This window comes from Aquarana catesbeiana, linkage group LG01 (genome assembly GCF_042186555.1).
Source record: "Aquarana catesbeiana isolate 2022-GZ linkage group LG01, ASM4218655v1, whole genome shotgun sequence".
Lineage (NCBI taxonomy): Eukaryota > Metazoa > Chordata > Amphibia > Anura > Ranidae > Aquarana > Aquarana catesbeiana.
The window spans coordinates 475,837,688-475,849,011 of NC_133324.1; the positions used below are offsets into that span (position 1 = coordinate 475,837,688).

An 11,324-nucleotide genomic window follows, 5' to 3' on the forward strand; every position below is an offset into this window, starting at 1 on the left:
GAAACCCAAACTTCACTGTAGGGGTAACTGTAAGAGACAGGGCACTGTTTAAGTTTCATGGCTCCAGGCAGCCCATGTGTACCATAGCCGGTTATACAGCGAGTACAACACAAAGCATAACGCCATGTTTTTTTTTTTTTTATATATCAAATATGTCAGAACACACACACAAAAAAAAAAAAAAAGGAAGAAGAGTACACATTCCAAAAATGTGGTCCCAATAATAAACAACAGCAGGTTCTGCAGTGACGGCAAACTTTAAAGTTTACGGATATTTTGATCGCCATTACCAAACCTAAACTACATACCTTAATCTACTTTTACTTTCTACATTTACTAGCTACAGTGAAAAATGTAGACAACTGTTGCTTGCTTGTCATGCTATTTTAAGGTTTACGCTTTGGTGGAACACTTTTGAGACTGTATCTGAAACAAGTTACAGGCCAACAATAAGTCTTACCTCCAAATGTGCTCACTGCTTTCTCCACAGCATCGCTGATTTGTTTTTCGTCTCTCACATCAACAATGCAAGGCAAGGCCCTTCCACCAACCGCTTCAACTAAGGTAAAAATAGAAAAAAAGTTAAGCATGTATTTCATTTATCCATTACTGTATAATAATTGAGACAGTACATACCGGATACTAATACAGCATTTAAAGTGGCTGTATACTTTTTTTTTTTTTTACTTTTACCTACAGGTAAGCCTATAATAAGGCTTACCTGTAGGTAAAAAAAAATATCTCCTAAACCTGTACGGTTTAGGAGATATTCCCCTTGCAATGAGCCGCTAACTGCAGCAGCGCATCCGCACAGGGGATTCTCGGCAGACAGCCCGGCAAACTCCGGAGCTTGCTGGACAGAAGGCTCCTGCGCGCATGCGCGGGAGTGACGACATCGCGGCTCCGGCCACTCACAGCGCCGGAGCCGCGATACCCGGAAGACACGCCGAGGGGAAATGTCAGCTCCCTCGGCGTGGACCGGGTGAGATGCCGGCGCCTCGTTCTAAGGTAAGTATCTCATAATGAGCTAGTATGCGGTGCATACTAGCTCATTATGCCTTTTCCCTTGCAGGTGTAGAAAAAAAAAAAAAAAACAGCGGGTATACAACCGCTTTAAAGGTAAAGGTTTTTCTTTTTTTTGGCCCAAAATAAAAAAAAAAAAAAAAAAAAAAAAAAAAAGGTGTTATCTTTTCCAGCTCTGTGCAACAAAATTTGCAAAGAGCAGTCCCTTACATCCTTTTTGTCAGTCTCCCACCAGCACTGTCTGCTTTTCCCTCCTTCAAATGCCCCTCTTCAAGCCGGGTGCTATGGGGGCACCCATGTGTGCACGCTCCTGATCTGGGCTGTACGCGTCCAATGCCAGTAAGCCACAGATTTTGACTGACAGTAGCAAAAGCCTATGGCTCCCGCTGCACTCAGTGTCTGTTATAGCAGAAAGTAAAAAATATTGTTTTTTTTTTTCAAAATTGTCAGTCTTTGTTAATAGCGTGTTCTCCTGCTTAGTGTGGTCAGTTTTTAATAGGATAGCAGAGGGACTGGCAGGAACACCAGGGGTTTCACACAAAGAACAGGATACTTTTTCATACAAGTTCATGGTACAGCAGACACAGATCAGAAATATGAAATGTTGGGTTCACGTAATCTTTATGGAGGCAGATGATCTCAGGAGGAGCTCTAGAAGTAGATTTACAGTGGATATAGGAAGTCTACACACCCCTGTTAAAATGTCAGGTTTCTGTGATGTAAAAAAAATATGAGACAAAGATAAATCATTTCAAAACTTTTTCCACCTTTAATGTGACCTATAAACTGTACAACTCAATTGAATAACAAACTGAAGCACATTGCCTGTCCTATGCCCAAGGAGATTATCAGTGAGGGGAGTAATGAAGATCCAACTACGGCCCTTCTAAAATATGTCACAGAAACACAGTGCGGCCACGGGACTGGAGTTTTTAGCTTTTGCCAAGTCCAGCAAACTCTTTCCTACCTATGCTCTAATGCAGAAAACCCGGAACAAAGTTAAGCAGCTACAGGATATTACCGGCTTCACTGGTTATAGCCCTATTTGGGACAATAGGTACTATAAGGAACTACAATCCCTGATATGTGCAGCAAGGTGGAAATTCTATGGTGTTGCACACCTGGTACATATCTTTTCTAGTGGTAAACTGTGCTCCTTTTTGGAATTACAGGCTAAATTTGGGTTACCCCAATCAATGTATTTCCCTTATTTACAGCTATATCATGCGATTAAGGCACAAACTGGTGGAGCCTTGTGGATACAATCTCTGGCTCCTGTCTTCCATTACATGACAGAGGGATCCCATTTTAAAGGGATTTATCTCCAGGTCTTATTTTATGTTTTTGTCTGTATTCCTAAACAACTTCCCAGCCAGAGTGATAACCAGGTGGGAGAGTGATGTGGGCACTTTTGAAGAAGTCCAATGGAAAGAAGTGTTACAGGCTGTACAGTGCTCTCTCAATACGGTACAACTTTTATCCCAGCTGTATATTGTGCTGAGAGTACACCTTACACCTGCGAGACTGTATAAGATGGGCATAAGAGAAAGCTCTGATTGCACTGGGTGTTCTAGGGACCATGAGGACCTTATCAATTTCTTTTATGGCGTTGCCTAAAACTACACCTCCACTGGACGTGAGTTTTTTACAACCATTAATAAAGTATTTCAGGTTAATGTTCCACGGGATCCCAAACCGTGCATTTTGGGAATCCTTGATGACTTTCCATTTGAAGATAACCCTAAATAGGCAATTACAAGTGCTCTCTTTCAACCCCGTAAGCTCATTCTTAGATTCTGGAAGGCGACTGAGCCTCCTACTCTAAGGGAATGGATAGCCCTGATGAGAGCTACCTTACGATTGGAAAAATATATTTTCCAACATCATGGCCACCCTGGTAAATTTGACAGGTTATGGTCCTCATGGTTGAACACATCTGGCCTAGCTCCAGTAGATCTAATTCTGGACAGGTTACTGCTTTAAATTCAAATGCCGGTTTAACTCGGGAAGTGTAGTTGATGGTACGGAAATGTAAAGATGTATTTATCGTGATGCTTGGGGGGGAGGAGAGGTATCTACTGTGCGTTGTAATCTGTGGATAATGTGATCTTGAATGTACGTACATGACACGGTTTTAACTGGAACCTGTATTGTTTGTTTATTTCCTATGTTTAATTTCAATAAAATCCTTTTTGAGAAAAAAAAAAAGAAAATCAAACTGAAATCTTTGGGGGGGGGGGGGGGGGGGAGTAAAACACCCTCTTAAAACTGGGGATGTAGCTGTGTTCAGAATAAAGCAATCATATTCAAACTCATGTTAAATAGAAGTCAGTACACACCTGCCATCATTTAATATGCCTCGGATTAACCCCAAATAAAGTTCAGCTGTTCTAGTGGATCTTTCCTGACATTTACTTAGTCGCATCCTACAGCAAAAGCCATGGTCCACAGAGAGCTTCTAAAGCATCAGAGGGATCTCATTGTTAAAAGGTATCAGTCAGGAGAAGGGTACAAAAGAATTTCCAAGGCATTAGATATAGCATGGAACACAGTGAAGTCCGTCATCAAGTGGAGAAACTATGGCACAACAGTGACATTACCAAGAACTGGACGTCCCTCCAAAATTGATGAAAAGATGAGAAGAAAACTGGTCAGGGAGGCTGCCAAGATGCCTACAGCAACATTAAAGGAGCTGCAGGAATATCTGGCAAGTACTGGCTATGTGGTACATGTGACAACAATCTCCTGTATTCTTCATTTGTCTGGGCTATTGGGTAGAGTGGCAAGACGGAAGCCTTTTCTTACCAAGAAAAACACCCAAGCCCAGATAAATTCTGCAAAAACACATCTGAAGTCTCCCAAAAGCATGCGAGAAAATGGGTTATGGTCTGATGAAACCAAGGTTGAACTTTTTGGCGATAATTCCAAAAGATATGTTTGGCACAAAAACAACACTGCACATCACCAAAAGAACACCATACCCACAGTGAAGCATGGTGGTGACAGCATCATGCTTTGGGGTTGTTTTTCTTCAGCTGGAACACGGGCCTTAGTCATGGTAGTGGGAATTATGAACAGTTCCAAATACCAGTTAATATTGGCACAAAACCTTCAGGTTTCTGCTGGAAAGCTGAACATGATGAGAAACTTCATCTTTCAGCATTACAACAACCCAAAGCATATATCCAAATTGACAAAAGGAATGGCTTCACCAGAAGAAGATTACATTTTTGGAATGGCTCAGTCAGAGCCCAAACCTAAATCTGAGGGGTCATCTGAAGAGGGCTGTGCACAGGAGATGCCCCAATCTGACAGATTTGGAGTGTTTTTGTAAAGAAGAGTGGGCAAATATTGCCAATTCGAGATGTGCCCGGCTGATAGACTCATACCCAAAAAGACTGAGTGATGTAATAAAATCAAAAAGGTGCTTCAACTAAATATTAGTTCAAAGGGTTACTTTTTTCTTTTTAAATAACAAACATGTCATACTTTCCTCCACTGTGCAGTTAATTTTGCACAGAATGGCCCCAATCCTCCTTTTTTGGGGTCCCTCAGCGGCGCTGGTGGCTCCTCCCCGCATTGAGTGCCCACGTTGGAGAAGTGCTCTCCTATAGTGGACATCTGTGCGGGCGCGCTCCAAGGTCCTGCTTCTGGGTCTATTGACACAGAAAGCAGAACTCTACCCTGCGTCATTAGATTTGATTAACAGCAGCGGGAGCCAATGGCTGCACTGCTATCAATCTATCCAATCAGGGCACGAGACACCGGCCGGATCTGGTGTGCTCACTCCCGTGGGAATTACGGGGCTCAGGTAAGTATTAGGGGGGCTCGGGGGGGGGGGGGGCTGCAGCACTACAGAAGCTTTTTCACCTTAATGCATAAAATGCATTAAGGTGAAAAACCATGTGGGTTTACAACCCGTTTAACCACTTCCCTACCCGCCCATAGTCATATGACGTCCACAGATGGGATCTCCCATCCTGGGTGGATGTCATATGATGTCCTGGGATTCCCGGCCGTCTAGGGGGCGCGCGCCCGCCGCGTTCCTCGGGACCCGGTGCGTGTGCCCGGCGGCCGCGATGTCCGCCGGGCACCCGCGATTGCCCGTTAACCGGGCCGGCATGTGGATCTGTGTGTGTAAACACACAGATCCACAGCCTGTCAGCTCTGAGGAGAGCGATCTGTGTTCCCAGAACAGAGGAACACAGATCGGTCTCCTCCCCTAGTGCGTCCCCTCCCCCTTCAGTTAGAATCATTCCCTAGGAAACATATTAACCCCTCCCCGCCCCCTAGTGGTTAACCCCTTCACTGCCTGTCACATTTACACAGTAATCAATGCAATTTTATCGCATTGATCGCTGTATAAATGTGATTGGTCCCAAAAATGTGTCAAAAGTGTCCGATGTGTCCGCCATAATGTCGCAGTCACCAAAAAAAATCGTGATCGCCGCTAAAAAAAATAAAAAAATATATTTTTTTTAAAAAATGCCATAAATCTATCCCGTATTTTGTAGACGCTATAACTTTTGCACAAACCAATCAATATACGGTTATTGCGATTTTTTTTACCGAAAATATGTAGAAGAATACGTATCGGCCAAAACTGAGGAAAAAATTGTTTTTAAAAAAAAAAAATTGGGATATTTATTATAGCAAAAAGTAAAAAATATTGTGTTTTTTTCAAAATTGTCGCTCTTCTTTCGTTTATAGCGCAAAAAATAAAAACCGCAGAGGCAATCAAATACCATCAAAAAAAAGCTCTATTTGTGGTGAAAAAAAGGACGTCAATTTCTTTTGGGTACAACGTCGCATGACCGCGCAATTGACGTTTAAAGTGCGACAGTGCTGAAAACTAAAAATTGGCCTGGGAAGGAAGGGGGTGAAATTGCACAGGGTGTGCACACTTATGCAACCATATTAAATTTTTTATTTTTACTTCCCTTCACCTACAAGATTTTAGTTAGTTGTACAGTTTATAGGTTACATTAAAAAGGTGGAAAAAGTTCTGAAATTATTTAGCTTGATCTAATTTTTTTTACATCACAGAAACCTGACATTATCGGGGGTGTGTAGACTTTTTATATCCACTGTAACTTTACACACCAGTCACCCTAATCATTTCATCCACAAATTAATAGCCTTCAGCCTCACTGCCCCCAAATATTACAAAATCATTGTTGTAGGAAATGCTTGCTTATCATGTCTGACTAAATTGAAAAAAATCAGACCACAAAGAAAGCAGCAATTACTTACAGACTTCTGTACTGTTTATCTATACCCACTACATAAGTGTCACTCTTCCAATTTACAAACATATTTCTAAGAAAAATGAAATACGGTGTTTTCAAGCAGAAAAAACAAAAACAAAAATAAAACACAAATCATCAATATTTACTTTCCGCAGCTGCAGTATATATTGTTCCTGGAAGCTTAGGGTGTGGGTCTGCAGTCTTTGCCGCTACAACCACATTGGCACCGTCTCTTGCAGCTTTCAGCGCAATCGCTTTTCCAATACCGCGACTGGCCCCGGTGATGAAGAGAGTGCATCCAGCAAGTCTCCTGCAATATATGAAGAGCTGAATAGTCAGAGTATTATATATATATATATATATATATATATATATATATATATATATATATATATATATATATATATATATATATATATACACATATATACATACACATATACATACACACACACACACACACACATATACACACACTATGGTACAATGATGCTCTAACACATTTTTTTTCCCCAAACCACCATAGATGGTTTCACATGAGTGCCTTTAAACAGGCTTTTCATGTAACTAATTGTGGAGTTTACAGATGCTGTGGATAATACACATTAGCTCATTACACAAAGCAGAAAACCCCATGAGCAGTGTCAGTTGTTTCTCACACTACTGAGCAAAGCTTTGCTATGCATCTCTAGGGCAATCATATAATCATGTCAGAATGGATGTCCTAACAAAGTTTTGTTCATGCAGCCAATCTTCAATGGAAGCCAAGTCCTAATGAATGACCAAGGTAAGATGGGAAGGCAAAGAATGATCCCACATATTTGGTTTGATTTACAAGTAGTTCTGCACCTTGTAGGAGTCGCATGGACTATTACAGCTATAGCTACGCTCCAGAATCGAAGCTTTGATAAATTTTGCTACCTTTTTTTTCTGTAGATCTTTAAAAAAACATTGAGGGGGATTTACTAAAACTTGGGAGTGCAAAATCTGGTGCAGATGTGCATGGTAGCCAATCGGCTTCTAACTTCAGCTTGATTTTAAAAAAAAATTCATTTAAGCTGATTGGTTTCTATGCAGAGCTGCACCAGATTTTCCACCCTCCAGTTTTATCACATCTCCCCAATATGTCTTTGTTCAACATGGTAAAAAGCAAGGCAATTCATAGCAATAGCTCCTCATTCATCTGCATTGCACAAAACTGATGAAAGGCAAAAGCTCGATGTACTCCATCAGCGTTGTATGGAAATCCTGGAGCTGCTTAAAATACTGGCACACAGCAGCTACCCTAAAAACTACTTTAATGAAAAAAAACCCAGCACACTAAGGCCCCATTCACACCTCAGCGTTATGGAGCTTGAAGGTCCAAAACACTGGAGGAGAAAAAATAAATTGAACGGGAGCCAATTCTCCTCCCAGCCTCCGCTTCCTGTCATTCACTTAGCAGGGTCTGGCATACAGCGGGAGTTGGCAAAGAACGGGGTGAGCTGAGGGTGGGGCGGGGCCTGTCAAAGTTTACTTTTCCTATTAACAAGATGATGATTGGTTGCTCAGACCGCCTGACAACCAATCCCCAGCTTGTTAATAGGAAAAGTAAACTTTGGCAGTTCCTGCTCCCCTGTCCAGTGCTGTGCTCTGCTGTAAGTCTCTCTGCATCCTAAAATCAGTTAAAGTGTCATTTATTGGTTTTAATTTTTTTTATGCTCTATTTAATATATTAAATGCATTAACATAATTACTTACAAGGCAGTAATGATGGGTACAGTGCCTATAGTAGCCAATCATATTTTATCCTTATTTTATCACACTCAGATCAATTAAATATGCTTTACGGTAATATTGTTAAAGTTGTTGTTGTTAATATTTATTTTTGTAATGTAATTCTGCACAAAACATTTAACAGTGTCATTTCATGGGATAATTAACAAGGTTGTGTTTCGGAGCGGAGTTAGGGGCGGTGCAGGGTAGGGGTTTGGTAGGGCAACTGGTGGCAAGTAGCTGTACAGGCCTGGCTTGTAGCTCAGGACTTGAAATTTTGAGCCCTGCCCTAACATTAACCCCTAACCTAACAAAATAAATAATATAACAATAATAAATAAACCCCTAACAAAATAATAAAAGTAGATGAAAAAGCTGAAAAACATAGCAACAAATGATGAAGCAGATTATATTTTTCTCTATTGGCTAATTAAAAACTACCAAAGCTCAAAAACGCTGCACTCAAATGCTTAAAAAAAAAAAAAAAAAAAACCTCAAAAATGTGACGCTCAGGTGTAAATACAGCCTTTAGGTGGTTGTTAAGCCACAATATCATCTGTATACCATCCCATCTGCTATATAATGCTATGTGTCCCAGCGCCTGTGCTGTATAAAAAAAACAAACTGCAGATTTCTACCTTATCTTAGAGCGTCTCCCGCTCCTCGGCTCTCCTTTCCCCAGCTGACAGCTATAGCGGGCGGAGCCAAGAGTCTCCCACTGCCGTCAGCCGGGTGGAAGAGAAGCATTGAGCCGAGGAGTCACGCGAGTGCGCGGGAGACGCACTGAGATAAGGTAGAAATCGGCATAGTTTTTATACAGCACGGGCACAAGGACAGACAGCATTATAAAACAGATGGGATGGCATAGATGATTTAGTTTATTATAGCAGTAGGATGGGGGGCAGGCAGTGTCTGGAGCTGACAGGCAGGGGAAGGGGGAGAGCAGAGTGGAGACACAGCAGACGATGGAAGCACGTAAACCGACCATGGTGTCAGCGCTCAGTGGCCATGATAAACCATGGTCAGTTTACAGGTGGAAGGGCAGAACCAGGCAGGATCAGCCAGGTATTTCAGGTGATAGATGGGGCTGTGCTGTATAACATGCTTTAAGGGAACAGGCTCTACGGTATTTTTTTTTAGGGTAACAAACACTGTAAGGTCCCTTTTACACGATAAGCACACTCGGATCCACCTGTCCGTTTTTCAGGCGGATCTGAGCGGGTCACCCATTGACTCCTATGGGCAGGAGGATGTCAGCGGAGATGTGTCCGCTGATACCCATCTGCCATCCAATCAAAACAGATGTATGGCGATACGTTCGCCATCCGTCTTGGCGGATCGGATGGGATCTGATGAAAATGGACATGCTGTCTGTTTTCGTCCGACCTCCCCATAGAAAGCAGCGCGGCTCGGTGAGCAGAGACGGACCTGTCATCTGCTGGCTCAGCGGAGATCAACCGAGCAATCTCCCACTGAGCGGATCTGCACGTGTAAAAGGTGCCTAAAGCAACAGCTGACCAGCTAGTTAGATGTTGCTTTAATGCGTTGGGCTTTCTTCAACAAAGTTGTTTTTGGAGCACCTGCTGTGCCAGTATTGCATCTGTTCATAATGTAATTATACTAGTGGCTCAGGGAAATCACTTTTTTTTTTTTTTTTTTAAATATCTTGGTAGACATTACAAAACAACCTGTGGACTGATTGTGCACAGCATGCAAAAAGAAAGAAAAAAAAAATGTACACACTGTTTCAAGAACCACAGAAAATATTATATATATATATATATATATATATATTCTCATAGCAGTCCTCTATGGCCTACTCTGCCATCACCTAATACTGCAAAGAGACCAGGCTTTGCAGTACTACAGTAACCCCAGTACTACAAGGCAGAATTACTAACCACTATGTGCTGTCCTAGGTTACACAATTACATTGCAAAAGCACAGTGGACGTTTGCACACACACAAAAAAAAAAAAAGACTGAGTTTAAATAACACTCTGCACTATACCGGCCACTGTTGCAGGATCCTTTGCCCCAGACCTTGTACAATTACTAATGAAATGTGCTGTGTGTAAATACAGAGATGGCTTGTTGTTTTGCTGACAGGCCACCTGCCCCCCTGTGTTCCTTCCTATGCACACTGTTCTGGCTTACCCTGTATTTGGCAGCATGGTGGCTGTGTGTGAGCACAAACTTCTCCCAAATCTGCAATAGCCGAGGTGGCTGCTGGCTGCTGCAAGTCTGAATATCTGGAAATGGAGAAAGGAGGAGTTAGAGGTGATTCCAGACACTACTGGTGCCGGTGCCCTTTGTTCCACATTACCAAGTTCACCAGTAACGTCACCACCTAAAGGTCAATACGTTTCGATCAGTACATAGTAATGAGCAGTACATGAGAATCATGCACCAACACAGCTGGCACTAAAAGTACAACTGCACGGCAAGTCTGCTATACAGATGTACCTTTGTACCACACCAGGAAGTCCTCACCATGACCGGTCACCTACTTCCAGATGGACTGATACAACAAGCACGCCCAGAGTAGGCTGTCACATGGGACGTGGATGCAGCATCGCAACCAATAGCTGATCACCTCACTTTATCTCTCTGAATTTGATTGGGTATGCTTGTAGCGTAAAAACGAGGCTTGGAACGCATGGAGGGGCGGAGCGTAACTCCGGGTTATAATAGGGTGGCGGTGCTCATGCTGTGTGACAAGTCTTAGGTAGGTCGAGTGATATAAAAGCAAGAAGCGTATTTATCACCTGTGAACCGGATACAGGGTTATACGGCAATAAAATGTGTTTTTGGTTGATTGAAAGTAGACCCTAACCCTCTTTCAGAAAAATCAGATCTACTTGCAACTCTGCATACTAATGGGAAATTATTTAGTTGTCATTTTTAACCTCTTGACCTCCAGAAGAGTTAACCTCCTTCATGACCAGACAATTTTTTTTGTGATATGGCAATGCGCTACATTAACTGACAATTGCGCGGTCTTGCGACGCTGTACCCAAATAAAATTTATGTCCTTTTTTTCCCCACAAATAGAGATTTGTTTTGGAGGTATTTGATCACCTCTGCGTTTTTTTTTTTTTTTGCGCTATAACCAAAAAGAGACCAACAATTTGGGAAAAAAATATATATATTTTTTACTTTATGCTATAAAACATATCCAATAAAAACAATGTAAAATAAAAAATCAAATTTCTGACTTATAGCTGGACTGCAATGTTGCGGCGGACATTCTGACACTTTTGACACTTTTTGGGAACCAGTGACGTTAATACAGTGA

General features: G+C 41.9%; 1 protein-coding gene across 3 annotated transcripts in view; it reads right to left on the reverse strand.

The window, feature by feature from the left end:
* Positions 1–10,637, reverse strand: part of HSDL2 (hydroxysteroid dehydrogenase like 2) — a 67,902-nt gene extending 57,265 nt beyond the window's left edge. Inside the window, exons 1-4 of one of the 3 annotated variants that reach the window (XM_073591422.1) lie at positions 10,520–10,637; positions 10,184–10,278; positions 6,419–6,582; positions 461–559 (exon numbers count right to left, since the gene is read on the reverse strand). In XM_073591422.1, the coding sequence (XP_073447523.1) occupies positions 461–559; positions 6,419–6,582; positions 10,184–10,278; positions 10,520–10,522 (361 nt within the window). In that variant the 5' untranslated portion in view covers positions 10,523–10,637. Of the gene's footprint in view, positions 1–460; positions 560–6,418; positions 6,583–10,183; positions 10,279–10,492 lie in introns of all 3 variants that reach the window. The other 2 variants (XM_073591416.1, XM_073591430.1) reach the window with 2 other exon arrangements.
* Between the last annotated feature and the right edge of the window lie 687 nt (positions 10,638–11,324).